The 20,331-nt window shown below is 38.9% G+C and overlaps 1 protein-coding gene across 1 annotated transcript in view; it reads left to right on the forward strand.

Annotated features, from left to right (window-relative positions):
* LOC149422115 (uncharacterized) overlaps positions 1 to 20,331 on the forward strand; it is a 62,449-nt gene that overhangs the window by 29,433 nt on the left and 12,685 nt on the right. The window contains exons 2-15 of the mRNA XM_089633530.1: positions 6,101 to 6,220; positions 7,968 to 8,298; positions 8,452 to 8,588; positions 8,694 to 8,882; positions 8,936 to 9,124; positions 9,178 to 9,366; positions 9,420 to 9,608; positions 9,662 to 9,850; positions 9,904 to 10,092; positions 10,146 to 10,334; positions 10,388 to 10,580; positions 10,630 to 10,728; positions 10,771 to 11,060; positions 18,653 to 18,912. Of these exons, the coding sequence (XP_089489656.1) occupies positions 6,123 to 6,220; positions 7,968 to 8,298; positions 8,452 to 8,588; positions 8,694 to 8,882; positions 8,936 to 9,124; positions 9,178 to 9,366; positions 9,420 to 9,608; positions 9,662 to 9,850; positions 9,904 to 10,092; positions 10,146 to 10,334; positions 10,388 to 10,580; positions 10,630 to 10,728; positions 10,771 to 11,060; positions 18,653 to 18,912 (2,731 nt within the window). The 5' untranslated portion in view covers positions 6,101 to 6,122. The remainder of the gene's footprint in view (positions 1 to 6,100; positions 6,221 to 7,967; positions 8,299 to 8,451; positions 8,589 to 8,693; positions 8,883 to 8,935; positions 9,125 to 9,177; positions 9,367 to 9,419; positions 9,609 to 9,661; positions 9,851 to 9,903; positions 10,093 to 10,145; positions 10,335 to 10,387; positions 10,581 to 10,629; positions 10,729 to 10,770; positions 11,061 to 18,652; positions 18,913 to 20,331) is intronic.

The following is a 20,331-nucleotide window of genomic DNA, read 5'->3' on the forward strand; positions in this document are numbered from 1 at the left end:
TGCTTTACAAGACGAAAATAAGTGTTTTGACATGGCGTCCAACTATATACCACGGTGATTATGGTCTTACGTTCTCCTATTCATCTCAAATTATATAAGCCGTACTTACACGCAAACATCAAAAACGCGTTATAATAACAGTTCTATTTGTACATGGACACAAAATAACCGTTGCTGTAAAAGCTGAAACTCTAGTAGATTATTTTGATGAATTAAAAAATTAGAGAATTCAGAGTTAAATCTGGACACGCTTAAGGCGAAGCTTAATGCCAAATCACTATTTTGATTAATCTTTATAACGAATTGGTGTACATTATGAGTACCAAAAAATATGCTTTAGATAAATTGAAAATGTTCCTATCGCTTTGCTTGAGTAGAATACAAATACAAAATTAAATTACTCAAAAAAAATATAAATGCAAACTACTAAAAAATATTTTTTTCAATAGAAATGTATGAACGCATAAATGAAACAACTTTTAAAAAATACAGTATTATAGCTAAGATTAATTGTGACAGTTTCACTAGATTAACTTTTTTGCTTTCTTGTAAAATTATTTACAAAATAAATAAAAACAAGTTTTATGCTTGAAATCGAACGTTTCTAGACGCCGCACAGTGGTTCCAAATACCCCAAAACTTGGAAACAATTCACAAGACGGATTTACAGGAAATAAAAGGTGATATTATTTTTTGGTATGGGTAAAAAAATAAAAATATTCGGTTTTAGTAAGTTTTACTGTGATTTCTGCATTTTATTAACAAAAATATAAAATTTAAAATGATAAAATTAAATTAAAAATATAAAAGTCCACATCTTTGGAAAATACAGGCCGAGTAATGTTTAATTTTTCTTTTTTAACATTCTGATGCAGACGATGAACAATCATCATCATCATCATCGGTGTTAAAAATACTTGAAGAATGAATATTCGGAGGAATTATTAAGTCGTAACTAGTTATGACAGGGTCAGATGTTACTAACATTAAATTAAAAATATCCTCATTACATTTCTCTCGAGAACATTTTCGAGAATAGTTTTCGCTATATTTTTTAAAATCTTTGTTCCGAGCTTCCTGAGCCTCTTCTGATAATTGGCCAATCGGCAGCAATGCATTCGATATTACGTCTGGCCCGTGGATTAATAACTTATGCACAGTAGGGGGCATATAATACCACGGATACAATTTAACCAAATACTTAGCAGTATCAAGAGAAAACTTCCTTAAATTGTCAATATTCATATGGTAACCACTTGATATTGTTACTAAAATGACATGCATTCTTTCTATAATTTTTTTTATCTACGCCTGTGATCTCTGATGCCAAATCTGCGTTGCGAAAAAATCGCCTGGCTGTATTGCCGTCATTGGAATTTCCAAAACCAGGCTTAGGCTGATCGACTATTAACCCCATTCGATTTTTGAATTCCTTTTGTATATTAGCTTTATGTTTCGCCACAATTTCCTTGTCTTGATTTCGGGCTTGCCATTTTTTTATTGGAAGTTTATAACCCACATGCAAAAGACATTCGAACAGTCTAATCCAACAGTGTAACACTGACAAACCAAACTCTAAGGTTGAAGGTTTATGTGGTCTTGTTAACATTTTATCTATATAATTAAACTCTTTAGAACTGGCACCACAAATGTAGCAACGTTGTGTAGAAGCTGTATCTGTCAAGGCGTTACAAATTTTCCCATCAACCATTGTTAAGATGAGTTCATGCGACACCATTATAATTTTTCCATCAAGTGCCACGGGTGAACTCGTAAGATTTTTTATTTGCGCACTTATTCTGTTCTTTTCAGCAATCGCAAGTTGTGTCGACTCTTTGGCAAAGTTTATCTTGATTGGGCGGCAATATCTGGTAGACGATGGGCGAGGATTCTGCCACACAACGTTTGTATTGTCAGAGTTTCCGCATACTAAACGTATGGGTACGATTGAAGATATAAAAACGCTTGAATCATCCGCATCCGCTTGCGTCCCAATGAACATCTGTTTGTAAGAACTATGCCCTGAACTGCCATCAAAGCCCGACTTTGAAATCAACCGCAAATTGTTTGATTGTTTACTTTTTAAACCACAAATGATTTCTTTTTGCACATTGATCACACGTTCAGAAGTGTGATTCAAAAGAGCTTGAACAGTTACTTCTGCAGATGTAGCAGTGATTGTTATGTCTTCTTTTTTTGGATAGCACGCTTTTTTTGCTTCAAGTACTATATTGTATGGTGGAAACCTTTCAGGATCTTTGGATCTTATGACACTGTACTGGTGCTTTGTAAACTTGGCTTCCACCATGGTTGAGAGGGCTTCCTCCCCAGACATCCGTCTAGAGTGAGTATCTTCGAATACCTCGTACGCTTGTCTGTACTTAGATGCACGCCTAGGTGAACGAATGATGTCTTCTAATAATTTTGATGCAACCGGTTGTCCAGAAGCTCTCAAATTCATTTTTGTTGCAAACGCCAAATGAGAAAGAGGTGAATTTTTCCGAAGATCTTTAGTTTTTAAGCGTTTGGATCGGTCAGAACTCTGTTTAAATTGTATTTCCGGGCGACCGCTTCTATGTTGTTTCCCATATAATGTAAAACTGATAGGCGTCTCAAGCCATTTTTTATTTTGCATCACAAATTTAGCCTTAATTCGACGAGCAATTATCCATCTTGTTTTAAAGCGAAATTTGAAGCCCGCGATCTTTTTACCGAGTTTATCCAACCCTTCTTTAGGGCAATTGGTGAGGTTTATAAGTTTTTTTTCAAATATAAATATCGTCTGTCCATCTGTTGGCACTTTGAATTCATCAGTATGTCAAATAACTCCCTTTGTCTCAGGAACAAATCCCTTGAAACCGAACCTGTGACAAAAATAATATTTATGAAGCACAAAAATTTAATAGTAAGTAAATTATGGAAAAATTACTGGACCGAAAAGGGGCATAAAAGTAGCAAGATTTTTTTTCTTAATATGATTTTAAAATAGTTTAGCTACAAAAGTGTATGAGCACTTTTACGAAATTCTAGGAAATATGTAACTATAACCTTAACTGTTTAAGAATTTATCGTATTTTTTTTCAAATTTCACCAGATATTTTTAAAAAATATATCGCAAATTTGTCACATTAGAAAATGAAAAAAAAAAACATTCCGTATTTAGTACATACCTGAAGGTATTGGATCCATGTTGAAAAAAATATGCCAGCAAGCGTTATACAAAGTTATCACTCCCTATATATTGTATTATAAATGTTGCACTTTCACACAAACGTCTTGCCTGCTCGGAAAGCCGATCTTTACTGACGTGAGTGACGTGGTACGCAGCGACGAAACATTTTGCCGAGTTCGGTGGTGGGAGGAAAGATGCGCTAGGATGTGTCGTCAAGATATAGCAACAAAATTTAGTGGTCCCTGTAATTTGAAATTTTGAATTGTTTCCAATGCTCCCATACTGGTAAAACCATAGTGCGCCGTTTGTCAAGCGATTTTAATGCCTATTACCACGATACAAGGTATACCAAGAATATACACATTATTGGCTTGTAGCTTCCTCTTAATACGAATATTTGTTTGCAAAAACACTTTGATTCAACTTGCTTACTATAAAAGACAACTATTTACGTACGTGAATATGGAAAATACTGCATTTTAACAGCTATTTCGTTAAAAATATAAATAATTTGGCGTATTTTGTTCTTGTCATGTAACATTTTATCAATTTGTAGATGTTGAGTCTATACATTGATGTATTATATTTAGATGAGACATGAAGCGAAAAAATAGGTTCCACTTTTTTACCTCAAGCTATAACAAAAACTACCGAATCCGGTCTACGCGCACCGTTTATCGCTTTCTAATAGTTTGACAAGTTTCGTCTCTAGTTGTAGCTCTATGAGTATATAGCAAAAATAAAACAAATTATGACTATGAAATTATAATTGTGACTTTACATCTAATAAGACAACACACGAAAAATAAAAAATAAAAACAAATTTATAAGAAAATTAATTTAAACGAAACTCGCTCATGACAAATAAGAAAAACCTTTATTTATGGAGATAATTGAAGATGATGTCAAATTAAGGCAAGATATCAAATTATTAATACAAGATAGCATATAACATTAACCCTTCATTACTTTCGATACTTTTGGTCAGTTTGCAATGTTTTCTGTGTATTTTAAATGCATATTATACATGTTATTTTTTTTATTTTCGGTAAAAACATCTTTTTTTTGTTGTTTTAAAAACTAGATAAAATTGTCTTTCCAGTGTATCCATTTAAAATCAACATTAATTACTATTTCTAAATAATACAATTTTAATATCAAATGTGAAAAAAGCTAATCAGTTTTTCACTTAATTTTTTACTCCAACCATAGAAAAATGGAGAGAACTTGATATTTCTAAAACACATTCGATTTGTTTGAAAATTTTTTATGAGAACTGTACTTTCACTTTAATCTCGTTCATATAATAAAAAAATAACTAATATTTGTTTTAAATTAAACCGATTCTTACGATAGCGGTTCGTAATATGAATAATTCATTTTGGCTATTTTTAGGATTCTGCTAATGGATTCCAGTATAAATATTAGAGGCAAACTGGAAAAAACCATTATTTCTCTTTTTAACGTCAAAAGCGGTACGTATTTCCACATGATAAAAAAATATATATAAAAATTGCTTTTATAAAATATGGACCCCGGTCATATATGGCCCTAAAACGCTGGAAGGATTAAAAGATCAATTTAGAATTATATAAAACAACATCAAAAAATAACAATAGTATTCAGAAAAACCTTGTTGTATGGATCACAGTTGACATTTGTGTGTAATTGTGTTGTAACATGAGATGCAATGCGTTTTTTTACCAGGAAGTGAAACGGTTACCTGTACATCTTTCGCTTCCGTGCGCACCATTCTATTTGTAGAGATTAGAATAATCTATATCTTAGTGGCTGAGTTGGCATCGCGTTTGGGTACCACTCAAGCGTCGTGTGTTCAATTCCTATGCTGGCTTCCATCACAATACAATCAAAATTTTCCGCTTACTGTGGTGGTGGTAGTAGGAGATTATCAAATATTGTCAGGTTACTAGCAATCTGGGAATGTTTGTCTTTTTATAAAAAATATACATAATATGTAGGTTGTTCTTTCAAAAAAATATTCGTTTTAAGCGTGTTTTTTTTTTTTTTTTTATAGTGAATACCTCACAAGAGTCCCAACTGCTCCCGTCTGGAGCCAGTGAGACTATGGCATCCCTAATTGGGGGATGTTGTGAGGCTGAAGGTAAGTGGGGAAGGGAAAGAGGAAGGTGGGGAAGTACCTGGCTATTCAGATCTAGTCACTAAACACGGCTAAAGCCATTTGGAGCAACGTTTCAATTCTGAATGGTGGTCTTACACCAGGGCGATACTGGTAGTATCTTCCACTCTGGAACGTGCCGCAAATATACTATATATTATTTTAATTAATTAATTGTGAAATAACACAAATCAATCAAATAAAATTTATTTGCGCACGCCGGGTTCGAACCCGCGACCTTCGGAATGGCAATCCAATGCGTTACCACTGGACTATGCCGGCCGTCAAATGTGTCCAATACTCTAAAACTTTACTTCACTTTCCAGAAACTCTATAAATTTGCTTTACTTTCCAGATACTCTAAAACTTTACTTTAATTTCCAGTTATTCAAAAATAAAAATATTATTTATTTTTTGGAATAACGTAGTGAGTAAAACCTTAAATTGCAATATTTAATTATTGAAGTCAATATTATTTTAGCTTCACTTCTTTTAGAGCGGACACTTCTGTTAGTGGTTGACCCATGAAAATGACCAATTGACCTTTATTTCTCTTTTAAATGACCATGATTCAATTAATTGCTGCCAGGGGTGTAGTGTGTGAGATAATAATAAATAACACATGAGATATATGTTACAATTAGCCCAACCTTCTCTGTCTGACTTATGTACTACTTTATATTTAAGATGTAATGAAAGAATAAAGGTTTGACCGTAATAGAATACATTAGATGTAATAAAAACACAAGAAAAAAATTCAGAACTAACGACTAAAATCAATGTGCGTGTAGTTGTTTCAGAGCCGTCCTCAACATGGAACCCCTCCAGCGGCTTTGTCTCATTCTGCTGGTCGTCTGCTGCATCTTCAGCCATGGAAGGAGCCTCGAGCCAGATAACACCAATTCCGAATGGTAATATTTTGAATGTCCGCTATAATAACTATAGTTTTGATGGTGCTGAATATTTCAGGAATCAACAATAACTCAATCCAATTTTTCAGGAATCAGTACTAGCTAAGCTGAATATTTCAGAAATCAATAGTAACTCATTCCAATTTTTCGGGAATCTGTACTTGCTATGCTAAATATTTCAGGAATCACTAGTAATTCATTTCAATTTTTCGGGAATCTGTACTTGCTAAGCCGAATATTTCAAGAACTAATAGTAACTCATCTCAATGGTTCGGGAATCTGTACTTGCTATGCTGAATATTTCAGGAATCAATAGTAATTCATTTCAATTTTTCGGGAATCTGTACTTGCTAAGCCGAATATTTCAGGAACTAATAGTAACTCATCTCAATGGTTCGGGAATCTGTACTTGCTATGCTGAATATTTCAGGAATCAATAGTAATTCATTTCAATTTTTCGGGAATCTGTACTTGCTAAGCCGAATATTTCAGGAACTAATAGTAACTCATCTCAATGGTTCGGGAATCTGTACTTGCTATGCTGAATATTTCAGGAATCAATAGTAATTCATTTCAATTTTTCGGGAATCTGTACTTGCTAAGCCGAATATTTCAGGAACTAATAGTAACTCATCTCAATGGTTCGGGAATCTGTACTTGCTATGCTGAATATTTCAGGAATCGGATGTGACAATGCCGAATATTTCAGTAATTGATTAATTTCAAGATTCAACAGTAACTTTACTGAATATTTCAGGAATCAGTAGTAGCTACTTTCCCGATATCTTTAGGAATTAGTAGTAACTTTTTTGACTTTTCAGTGGTCAGTAGCAACTCTTTTGAATGTTTCGAAAATCAGTAATAAATTTTCCGACTTTTTCAGGAATCAGTAGTAACTCTTCTGGATGTTTCAGGAATCAGTCGTATCAATTTCTTTTAGCTACACTAAATAATTCAGGAATATAATATAGCATAGCTAGTACCTAACTCTGAATTTTTCAGGAATCACTAGTAAATTTTCGACTTTTGTAAGAAAGAATCCGTAGTAACTTTTTTTTCAGTGGTCAGTAGCAACTCTTTTGAATGTTCCGGAATCAGTAGTAGCTCTTCTGGATGTTACTATAATCAGTAGTAATTATTTTAACTCTTTCGGGAATCGGTCGTAGCAATTTCTTGTGGTAATATTTCATGAATCTATTATAGCCAAGTACCTGAATTAAATATTTCAAGAATCAGTAGTGACTTTTTGACTTTTTCTGGAATCATTTGTAACCCTTTTGAATGTTTCAGGAATCAGTGATAACTTTTGAATGAATATTTCGGGAATCAGTAGTGACTCTTCAAGATGTTCCAGGAATCAGTAGTAAAGTTTTTTCAATATTTCAGGATTCGGTCGTAGTAATTTCTTGTAGCTAAGCAGAATATTCAGAAATCTTTTATCGCCAAGCTAGTACCTAACTCTTCTAAATGTTACTCTTTGAATCTTAGATTTTTTCAGGAATCGAATGAATATTCCAAGAATCAGTGGTAACTCTAATAAATGCCACAGAAATCGGTAATTACTGTTCTGAATGTTTCAGGAATCAGTCGTCTCAATTTCTCGTAACTGCGCTGAATATTTCAGGAATATATTGCAGATTATAGCCAACTGAGGTTTTCTGGTGCCAGTTGTATAGTTCTGGATTTCTTATGTTACATGTATTACATGCACGCGTCAACACGGATGGTTGTATGTTGTGCGTTGCAGGCAACAATGGCGCTGGAGCTGTCTGGGCGGGCGCTGCACGCGGGGGCCTGGCGCACCCCGCGCCTCCGAGGAGCAGAACCCCTCCACGTGCCGGCTGACGTGCGCGCGCTACGGGCCGCTGTGGCCGCGCCCCACGGGTAGCACGCAGTTGTCAAGGACCGTGGCGCAAATCAGCCCCGACAGTGTCAGGTTGGTACACATCCATCATGTTCTTGCGGATGGTTGTATGTTGTGCGTTGCAGGCAACAATGGCGCTGGAGCTGTCTGGGCGGGCGCTGCACGCGGGGGCCTGGCGCACCCCGCGCCTCCGAGGAGCAGAACCCCTCCACGTGCCGGCTGACGTGCGCGCGCTACGGGCCGCTGTGGCCGCGCCCCACGGGTAGCACGCAGTTGTCAAGGACCGTGGCGCAAATCAGCCCCGACAGTGTCAGGTTGGTACACATCCATCATGTTCTTGCGGATGGTTGTATGTTGTGCGTTGCAGGCAACAATGGCGCTGGAGCTGTCTGGGCGGGCGCTGCACGCGGGGGCCTGGCGCACCCCGCGCCTCCGAGGAGCAGAACCCCTCCACGTGCCGGCTGACGTGCGCGCGCTACGGGCCGCTGTGGCCGCGCCCCACGGGTAGCACGCAGTTGTCAAGGACCGTGGCGCAAATCAGCCCCGACAGTGTCAGGTTGGTACACATCCATCATGTTCTTGCGGATGGTTGTATGTTGTGCGTTGCAGGCAACAATGGCGCTGGAGCTGTCTGGGCGGGCGCTGCACGCGGGGGCCTGGCGCACCCCGCGCCTCCGAGGAGCAGAACCCCTCCACGTGCCGGCTGACGTGCGCGCGCTACGGGCCGCTGTGGCCGCGCCCCACGGGTAGCACGCAGTTGTCAAGGACCGTGGCGCAAATCAGCCCCGACAGTGTCAGGTTGGTACACATCCATCATGTTCTTGCGGATGGTTGTATGTTGTGCGTTGCAGGCAACAATGGCGCTGGAGCTGTCTGGGCGGGCGCTGCACGCGGGGGCCTGGCGCACCCCGCGCCTCCGAGGAGCAGAACCCCTCCACGTGCCGGCTGACGTGCGCGCGCTACGGGCCGCTGTGGCCGCGCCCCACGGGTAGCACGCAGTTGTCAAGGACCGTGGCGCAAATCAGCCCCGACAGTGTCAGGTTGGTACACATCCATCATGTTCTTGCGGATGGTTGTATGTTGTGCGTTGCAGGCAACAATGGCGCTGGAGCTGTCTGGGCGGGCGCTGCACGCGGGGGCCTGGCGCACCCCGCGCCTCCGAGGAGCAGAACCCCTCCACGTGCCGGCTGACGTGCGCGCGCTACGGGCCGCTGTGGCCGCGCCCCACGGGTAGCACGCAGTTGTCAAGGACCGTGGCGCAAATCAGCCCCGACAGTGTCAGGTTGGTACACATCCATCATGTTCTTGCGGATGGTTGTATGTTGTGCGTTGCAGGCAACAATGGCGCTGGAGCTGTCTGGGCGGGCGCTGCACGCGGGGGCCTGGCGCACCCCGCGCCTCCGAGGAGCAGAACCCCTCCACGTGCCGGCTGACGTGCGCGCGCTACGGGCCGCTGTGGCCGCGCCCCACGGGTAGCACGCAGTTGTCAAGGACCGTGGCGCAAATCAGCCCCGACAGTGTCAGGTTGGTACACATCCATCATGTTCTTGCGGATGGTTGTATGTTGTGCGTTGCAGGCAACAATGGCGCTGGAGCTGTCTGGGCGGGCGCTGCACGCGGGGGCCTGGCGCACCCCGCGCCTCCGAGGAGCAGAACCCCTCCACGTGCCGGCTGACGTGCGCGCGCTACGGGCCGCTGTGGCCGCGCCCCACGGGTAGCACGCAGTTGTCAAGGACCGTGGCGCAAATCAGCCCCGACAGTGTCAGGTTGGTACACATCCATCATGTTCTTGCGGATGGTTGTATGTTGTGCGTTGCAGGCAACAATGGCGCTGGAGCTGTCTGGGCGGGCGCTGCACGCGGGGGCCTGGCGCACCCCGCGCCTCCGAGGAGCAGAACCCCTCCACGTGCCGGCTGACGTGCGCGCGCTACGGGCCGCTGTGGCCGCGCCCCACGGGTAGCACGCAGTTGTCAAGGACCGTGGCGCAAATCAGCCCCGACAGTGTCAGGTTGGTACACATCCATCATGTTCTTGCGGATGGTTGTATGTTGTGCGTTGCAGGCAACAATGGCGCTGGAGCTGTCTGGGCGGGCGCTGCACGCGGGGGCCTGGCGCACCCCGCGCCTCCGAGGAGCAGAACCCCTCCACGTGCCGGCTGACGTGCGCGCGCTACGGGCCGCTGTGGCCGCGCCCCACGGGTAGCACGCAGTTGTCAAGGACCGTGGCGCAAATCAGCCCCGACAGTGTCAGGTTGGTACACATCCATCATGTTCTTGCGGATGGTTGTATGTTGTGCGTTGCAGGCAACAATGGCGCTGGAGCTGTCTGGGCGGGCGCTGCACGCGGGGGCCTGGCGCACCCCGCGCCTCCGAGGAGCAGAACCCCTCCACGTGCCGGCTGACGTGCGCGCGCTACGGGCCGCTGTGGCCGCGCCCCACGGGTAGCACGCAGTTGTCAAGGACCGTGGCGCAAATCAGCCCCGACAGTGTCAGGTTGGTACACATCCATCATGTTCTTGCGGATGGTTGTATGTTGTGCGTTGCAGGCAACAATGGCGCTGGAGCTGTCTGGGCGGGCGCTGCACGCGGGGGCCTGGCGCACCCCGCGCCTCCGAGGAGCAGAACCCCTCCACGTGCCGGCTGACGTGCGCGCGCTACGGGCCGCTGTGGCCGCGCCCCACGGGTAGCACGCAGTTGTCAAGGACCGTGGCGCAAATCAGCCCCGACAGTGTCAGGTTGGTACACATCCATCATGTTCTTGCGGATGGTTGTATGTTGTGCGTTGCAGGCAACAATGGCGCTGGAGCTGTCTGGGCGGGCGCTGCACGCGGGGGCCTGGCGCACCCCGCGCCTCCGAGGAGCAGAACCCCTCCACGTGCCGGCTGACGTGCGCGCGCTACGGGCCGCTGTGGCCGCGCCCCACGGGTAGCACGCAGTTGTCAAGGACCGTGGCGCAAATCAGCCCCGACAGTGTCAGGTTGGTACACATCCATCATGTTCTTGGGGCACCGTGCTCCCCAAACAATATCAGGTTGATGATCAATATACATAAGGCTTTGAAGATGCTAGAATTTATACTTACAGTAAGTTCAGTTTTGAAAATTCCACAAGCATTTAAGATTCTTTACACAACAAAATTTTTGTTTTTGAAATATTTTTCTTATGGCATGCGTAATGGTGAAAACCTAGTAATGCTTTACAAGATAATATCATGCTAAGCATAAAGGGTACACATCAAAACGAGCACCTTTTCGGATGAGCGGTTTCAAATTTGTAAACTGTTATTATAATAATAATATTGGGTGATTAAGTAACAAATGCCTATTTTCAATTGAAATATATTTGAGATTTTTTAAATTTTGATGCCATATGACTTAAGTTTTCCCATTCCAAAAAGTACACTCTTTATATTTAATATGACAGAAATGACAATCTAAATCAGTATTTCTCAAAGTGGGCAATAACGCCCTCTTGTTGGCGCTGGAGGCTTTCAAGGGAGAAGTAGAAGGCTCAAAGAAAATTAGGGGGCGTTAAGGAAATTTAGAGGGGCGACGGTAGACAAATTTTATTTCTTAAAATCTGACGGAATCTAGCTGAATTAAATAATAATAGTTTGTTTTACTTCCTTATAATAATACTGGGTATTCGCCGTAGGTAAAACAATTTGACTGGAATTATATATTTTCTATCACCATCATTGGTTCCTCAAAGTTTATATTGAAAACTGTATCGGACTTTTATCTTAATGACGGCAGAAGCAAACCCCAACTGTACCCTGAGTTACAGTCAGTTGTGTTATGATTCCCATTGTAGTATTTGTGTGAACGTGGATTTAGTGCTGTAGCAACGTTGCTAACTAAAAAGAAAAATCGGCTGTAAGTTACAAAACGCGGAGACTTACGGCTGTTTTTAAGTAAATTCGATCCTGATATTAACAAACTCATCGAAATGCATCAGATTCATCCTTCACATTAGATAAGTTTTAAATTCAAAGTCTTCTTTTAATGTTAATACAAATAATACTTTGAATGAGTTTTATTTCCTCTCATTGAAACATTCTTTGATCTGAGAAATAGATTATGGGTCACACACCCTATCTATCCTATACATTTAAAAAAATATTTAAAATTAAACTGTTTTTAAGATACGCAACAGACGGTAATGTAAAAAATAGGGGGGCACTAAATTTTTTTTAAATCTCAAAGTGGGCGGTGGTCGAAATAAGTTTGAGAGCCTGTGATCTAAATGATAGCCCGTACCTAATTTACATTTAGAGTTACTCGATCTCGGGACGTATTTTATATTCCAAAGAGCAACATTAATTATCTTGTAAATGTATTTATAAGAAGAAGCTTTAAGTATATTCGATCTAATAAACATACTATTTTATTTGTTTTTTTTTTTCATGACATCGTTTATTGGAAATATTATATTTATATATATAATGTTATAATCTCGTTTACGCACTGTCCATAAGTGAGTCAAGTGTGGATTTGAATCACTTATGGACAGTGCGTAAACGAGATTAAATAATGTTATAATCTCGTTTACCCACTGTCCATAAGTGGGTCAAGTGTGGATTTCCGGATAAATTATGCTGTTTCTCACTTAATTCTATATTTTCGTTGTAAGTATCGTGTAGAGTTTTACAAGCGGCCTTTTAAATGTTAATTTGTATGACATTTATGTTCACGCAGTTACTACAATGTAATTAATAATACACGACTTTATGATAACATACGAGTACCTACAGCAAATATTATTTTTTTACATTTTTTACATTAGATACATTTAAAGCAGACATTACAGTAATAATATAGCATAATGAGAGCATATATTTAAAATGAGTAGGTACAAGTATTATTACGTTTTATTAGGTCGAATTTAGTTCCTAGCTAGGCAGATTGCCTGTTCTAAGGAACCAAATGTTTGTGAAATGCCAGATGTAATTTATTTTTACTCTTTTTTTTTAAATTAAGTATACTTATATTAAGTTTTTACTAAATGTGACATTAATAGGTAAACATGTATAGTTTAAGTGACATTATATAATAGTTTTTCAGTCTTATATTAAGTTTTTACTAAATATGACATAGGTAAACATGTATAGTTTTAAGTGACATTATATAATAGTTTTTCAAACTCCTCCCTACCTAAGCCAATCAACCATTTGGTTATTATTGAACCGATGTAGGACATTTTGCATTTTTTTATATTTAAATCTGGGGGGATTTTATTATATAATTTACAGAACTTGTTAGTTCGACCCAGTGTTATACCGAGATTGGTGAAATTTTGCACACATTATTTTATTTAATTATTGACGCCCGTTTTAGGGGCAAAAAATATACGTACAGTTTTTTTTCTTTCTTTTTATTGATAGGTATATCTGAATTAACCCAGTAACAATATTTTGTATTCTTTTAGTGATAACTTGAAAATGTCCACTGATTTGATATAATTATTTCCTTCCATTCGTATTCTGGGCAATGACTAGTACGTACGTACGTATGGTAGGGTGACCGGATAAATTATCAAAATGATAATTCATCACATCTTAAAAAAGTTATATAAAGTCATGGAAAGTGATGAAGCAAAAACTTTATCAACTGTGTTAAGTAGGTTAGGTTAGGTAAAAAAAAATTTCATCGTTCTTAATGACTTTATATCACTTTTTAAAAGTGTGTTGAATGGTCACTGTGTTGAGTTAGCATAGAACCGTATGGTAGTTAGTCCCAGAATTTTTGCAATGAAATTAATCCCGACTTTTAGTATTAGGTGGTGGAATCCAAAAGTGTAACAATGCAAGCGATTCTGAACTATCAAATGCATAATTTAGAATTTTATATAGAAATATCAAGTCAGTGAAATTACTGAAGATCCTTCTATCCGACAAATTAAGCAGATTCAGATCATTTAAAAGAGTGTCGTAATTCAACAAAATTACTGGAACACCCATTATAAAACTTAGAAAGCGAAATAATTTATTATTATATTCTTGCAATGGCTTGATTTTCAAAACAATAGGAAGGTCACACTCTCTACAAGTCCCTTATCCCCTCTACCTACGTCCTAAAGCAGAATAAATCCTGGTCAACGCCGGGTGATTAGCAAGTATGGAATTCAATTCACAGCTAACGCCTCTAACTAATTCAAAGTTCAGTTTAAAAATTTAACTAATACGGTTTAGAGAAAAAGTTCATAAAATACAGACAAGTAATACCTAGAGATTACTAATAGTAGGTATGTAGTAAAGGGAAACAATTAAATGGTAATAATGATGGTGAAGTAAAAATCTGCAAATGATAGAATTATTGTCAGTTTATCACCAAATCTATCTCAGATCATCTGAGAAACCGAAGTAGGTTAAGGTTCATATTAAATACGTCTATCAGTAGATTCATAAATATATTTGTAGTAGTAGATTCATATATACTGCGAGTAGTAAAATCATAATTCCATTCATTCATACTTAAAACCTGTAAAATCTCCAAGAAAATTGGTTCACACCAGTTTCGTGGTTATTCCTATAAAATGGTTTCGTTGAATTACTCGCACTTTTCCACTGGCACCGATCTCTGGCGCGGAGCAGACTGTTAGGCAACGGTCTACGTCTACATGATTGCAGCTGTAAGACATTGGAATGGTACAGGGGAAGAGGACAATATTTATTAATAATACATATTATACAGCCTTACTAAAAAACGTTGTGTAAATATTACGCGGCGCGTAAGGTTAGAAAAGTGAAAAACTCAACTTATTACTGTGGGGTTCGTTTGGTTAAAGCGATCTTAAACCAGGCTCAAGGCCGGCTTTACCACACTTACTTTGAACGGGCGTGTAAAAATCTTAGTAAGATGGTTAGTATTTAATAATATTTTATAATAAATACCATAAATTGACTCACTCCAATATTTAATATAATACTGAGTTAAAATTACTGTTTCTCATTGTACACACCAAAAATTCGTAATTTCGACATTAGATTCAGAGAAAATCGAAGGTGTCTTAATGATAATGTGTTTTGAGTGCCAAAAACATAGTTTTAAAAGGTCAGGAATTAATATTCTCCATATTAATAATAAAGAAATATAAATATTAAGAAATCCCTTTGATAATGAGTCTATTATATTTATGATGCTACGTTTAATGAGTAAAAACCTAAATGCCAAAAAAACTAACATTATTTAATTTTGTCAATTTATGGGACAATATCTTCACATGGTTGATAAAAAAAGGCACATTTGTTACTTAATCACTTAATACAGTTTATAAATTTAAAATTTATTTTATTTTATTTAAGAAACCGACAGTTATAATAATTTATAGTGAAATATGTATAATAATTGAACTAATAATAGGTTTTCAATAATGTTTCTCAATTAATAGTGAATATAAAAAGAGTTACAATAATAATGGGATGGATCTAGTCTTCGTAGAGTAATGTATTGTGTGAATGTTATTTATTGATTTTAGGTTTGTAATAAGTCGAATTCACAATAGGAAATGTTAAAAATGCATGAAGCGCGGTGAATGAGTATGTGAGGTGCCGAATTAAATAAGTCGAATTCACAGTACGAAATGTTAAAAATGCATGAAGTGCGGTGAATGAATATGTGAGGTGCTGAATTGAATAAGTCGAATTCACAGTACGAAATGTTAAAAATGTATGAAGCGCGGTGAATGAATGTGAGGTGCCGAATTAAATAAGTCGAATTCACAGTACGAAATGTTAAAAATGCGTTAAGCGCGGTGAATGAATATGTTCGGTTTTGAGTCAGTATTGCATTGAGGGTTTTTGAATGTGTGGTTTTATCTGATAGGCACTCTTAATTGAATTCTTTCAAGTAATTTAGGGCAATCTAGAACAGAGGTGACTATTTTTTGTTATTGTATGTTCTTCTTAACATTTGAACTCTCCATTCTTCCCCTGTGCCCTTCGTACAAATAGGTACACTGCAAACTACGCCCATATATTTACACCTACAGACTGAGATGGCAGAGTGCGTGCTAATCCTGTGTTATTATTATCTCTCAGTCTACTCTACTATTATAGTCTTAGTAGAGTAGTACTCGTCTGGTGACATTTGCGTAAGTACAGGAATAGATGTCGCAGACCGGCCCGTGCCATGCCGACGTCACGCCTGATCGGCAACGTATGTAATAACCACACACTGATGAAAGTTTTCACGGTCTCACCGCGCGCTATAGAGAACTGAAACTTTAACAATAATAGACTGTTAAGTTTAGCGATAAAATAAGTTTGTCGCTTCTTATTTGAGTAGTGAATAGCGTGGCGTTGGGGAACTGGCAGCCGCCTCTTTGAAATAGAGAGTACGAAAACAGTGTGAAATATAGTTGTGAATGGGGAATACTTGGAGCAGGTGGATGAGTTTGTGTATTTATGAATTATGTTTGATGGGAAGGCTGACAGAGATATTGAAAGAAGGGTAAATGCAGGTAACTCCATTAATGGAGGACTGAACGCAGTAGGCGCTAAAAAAAATTGTACAAAGAAGCGAAGTTAGCAGCAGTCCACAATGGAGTGCTTATACGTACCCTGATGTATGGAAGTGAGGCATGTAACTGGCAGAGAAAGTATGAAAGTAGACTGAATGCTGTTGAAGTGAGATGCCTGAGGCGTATGTGTGGTAAAACCATGTATGATCGTGTGAGAAATGTGGAGATCCGCAAAGAGTGCAAGTCTGATGTACGCGTAATGAGTCAGATTAAGAAAGAGACGCTAAGATGGTTTGGGCAGGTAGAGCGAATGAGCGAAGAAATGCGAATGGGAGCCGAAGTCGAGGACGCCCGAGGAAGACATGGCACGATCAAGTGAATCAGATACTCGAGTCGGGCCATGTCAAGAGTCAGAATAATAGAAGAGTATGTATGAATGTGAATGAGACAAGAAGCGTGTGCCAAGACCGAGTTGTTTGGCGGTCCGTCCTCTCTGCCTACTCCTGCGGAGAAACGGCGTTATGGTTAGTTAGTTAGTTGATTGGTTAATTCCTTAGAATAGGCAATATGTCTAGAAAGGAATGACATAACATCAACCAGGCAAACATACTGGCAACTTGAATATGTACCTATTTGTACATGTTGTACATGCACCTAAATCCAACTTGAATATGTACCTATTTGTACATGTTGTACATGCACCTAAATCCAACTTGAATATGTACCTATTTGTACATGTTGTACATGCACCTAAATCCAACTTGAATATGTACCTATTTGTACATGTTGTACATGCACCTAAATCCAACTTGAATATGTACCTATTTGTACTTATTTTTTTATTTTTTATTTTTTTTTATTTATTGTTTATGTGTTTAATTCGTAGATCTCCATTTAATTTTTTTATAAATTTAATTTATATTAAATTTGATAATATTATTATTAAGTTCTGCAAGTGTTTTAGTTTTTTATTATTGTTCAGACAATAATAAAAAACTAAAACACTTGCAGAACTTAATAATAATATTATCAAATTTAATCTAAATTAAATTTATAAAAAAACTATTTGTACATGTTGTACATGCACCTAAATCCAACTTGAATATGTACCTATTTGTACATGTTGTACATGCACCTAAATCCAACTTGAATATGTACCTATTTGTACATGTTGTACATGCACCTAAATCCAACTTGAATATGTACCTATTTGTACATGTTGTACATGCACCTAAATCCAACTTGAATATGTACCTATTTGTACATGTTGTACATGCACCTAAATCTGTAATTAATTTATTGTGTTTTGGAGAATGCATAAATACAATGTCGAAAATGAAAAAAGAATTAATCTATATTTTTTATATTTCGTAAAAAATGTACATAATTTTAATGTTAATAATTCTATTCTTAATGCATTTTTACTTGTTTGTTTACTATAATATATCACTGGACAGCGCACTACAAACAGCAATAACCCTCCACACAACATCCCCAAAGATGACATAGACCCTGAAATAAATTATTTCCCTCGGGGACTTCTATGCTAGGTTAATCTATCTACCTTTTTTAATAAAGAAATCTATGGCGGGTGGCTTGATTTGAATTTTACACAAATCTACAGTTTTATTCCGAGACTGATAAATTTTTGCAATATGGTATAGCGTCGGGTTCGCAATTCTGTAAACCAAGTTGTAAGGGACCTCCACGTCTCCCACATACGAGTATGTAGACTGTAATATAGGGTGCCGCTCCAGGTTCGTAAATTTTTCAAGCCCCTTGTCAAAATCAGTAGACGCCTAGGTAGATGATCACTGTAATCATAATATTCGGATGATTTGCATATTTGTGTAGCGCTAAAATCTAATCTCTAGAGCGATGTGTTAGGACTATTAGGTGTTGGGTATTATCAGCACCTTGGCGCCTTGACAATCCGGCGCCCAGAGCGAGCTGCTCCCTGCGCCGGTTAATCCAAGTTCTAGAGAAGTCGGGGTCCAAGGAAGTGCAGAGTCACACAAGGTCCAGTATCGATGCAGGCAGAAAGCAGTAGGGCAAGGCGTGGAATCGATTATGCAGGAGTCCTTAATATCTCATTTTTTGATATTGCAGGTTAGATTTCACGGAGGTGCCCAACTCCGTGCGGCCGCTCATGGAGCAGATGGGCGGAGTGTTCCTGCAGGCGCTGCACCTCGAGTGCGGCGCCGGCTCGGGCTCTGGCGCCAACACTAGCTCTGGCGCTAACCCTGGCGCCAGCTCCGGCGGCGGGGACGCGGAGGCCACGCTCGTGGTGCACCTGAACGTGGTGTCCGCGGACGCCACGCTGGACTGGAGCACGGATGAGGGGTATGCGCTGGACCTCAGATCGACAGGTACGATGGTCAACAACTAACAGATCGACTGGAATAATAATTACAATTCAGAGGTGCTTTATAGCATGGTTGTATCTATATATTATGTGAGGTCGAAGGATGGGTTGTTTCACCGAATTTGAACTATTTATCAAATTTCAAAGTTAATAAATATTCAAGTTCTATGGGTGGATTTGTTTTTAGATGATCTTCATCTGCAGTTTTATTCCGAGATTGATGAAATTTTGCACACTTGATTTCAAAACAAGAGGAAGGCCACTGTTTACATGGGAATTTGAAATACCACCCTACTCTTTCACCCTAATTCAGAATTTCGATACTTCTTGATGAAAGTTTACAGACCTGACGTTCAAAATAAGTGGAAAATTAGTAATTATTTATTAGTATGTATGGCGGGCGGGGTGTATTTGATTTTTATCCAAATCGCACATTGCTGCTATGCCCAATACAGAGGACTATCAAAACCGTGGATAAAAGAATTCCCCCATTTCTCCATAAAATAAATTTCCTCACTTGTTCGAATGAGGATTGGGCATTGTTCCCTTGTTGAAATCCACGTGCTTGACTCCTCAGATAGTACCTTTCGTGGTCTAGAAGTGGGAACTTTAGATCACATATTTTTTAGTTGTCCCTCTCTAAACAAATATCCCCTCTTCTATCAAGCCTTTATACCTACCTTTGATAGTACCTTTGTACCTACTTAATCAGTGTCTCACCAGTACAGGTGTTACAATAACAAATCGTTTATGAACATATTTGTATTTACCTTTTACCCATTCTTATTTGTTATTTACTTCTGCATATTTAGCTTATTCATTTTGTTACTATTTTTGTTATTATCATTTTGTTATTATTATGTATTTAAACATCCATTTATGTAAATTTTTGGGTACCATGCCTGTTTTATGTACTTAAATAAAAATAAATAAGCCTTATCTAAAATTGCCTCCCATCCGTTCAACATCTCATCTCTTCTAAGTATTAATTCGACTCCAATCTTCCATACACTTTTGAAATTGTCATTTTAATCAAATTTAATATATAAATTCACCTTCCCTCTCTCCATAATTTGAAATGATGGCCTAGAAAAACCTTTAAAGAGAGAAAGTCAGAAACATTTTAGAAGAACAAAAATAAGATTTTTATTCCACAAATAAATAATATTTTTATTATAAAGTTTTGCACACTTGACCTTCAAAACAAGAGAAAGATACTAAACCTACATCTGATTTCTAAAAATACTCAATTAACCCCGGGTAACTCTGGGAACTTCAGATTGATATTAAAATAGCATCTCTTCAATGTCTCGTTCACTTCAAGAACAGAGAATATTGATTCAAGGATATTGCAGAGTTTTATATTTTAGCGTTGAAACTTGTGATTGATACAAGTGTACGAATTTCGTCTTTTCCCTTTTAG

This window comes from Hesperophylax consimilis, chromosome 7 (genome assembly GCF_061612785.1).
Source record: "Hesperophylax consimilis isolate HC1 chromosome 7, BYU_Hcon_1.0, whole genome shotgun sequence".
Lineage (NCBI taxonomy): Eukaryota > Metazoa > Arthropoda > Insecta > Trichoptera > Limnephilidae > Hesperophylax > Hesperophylax consimilis.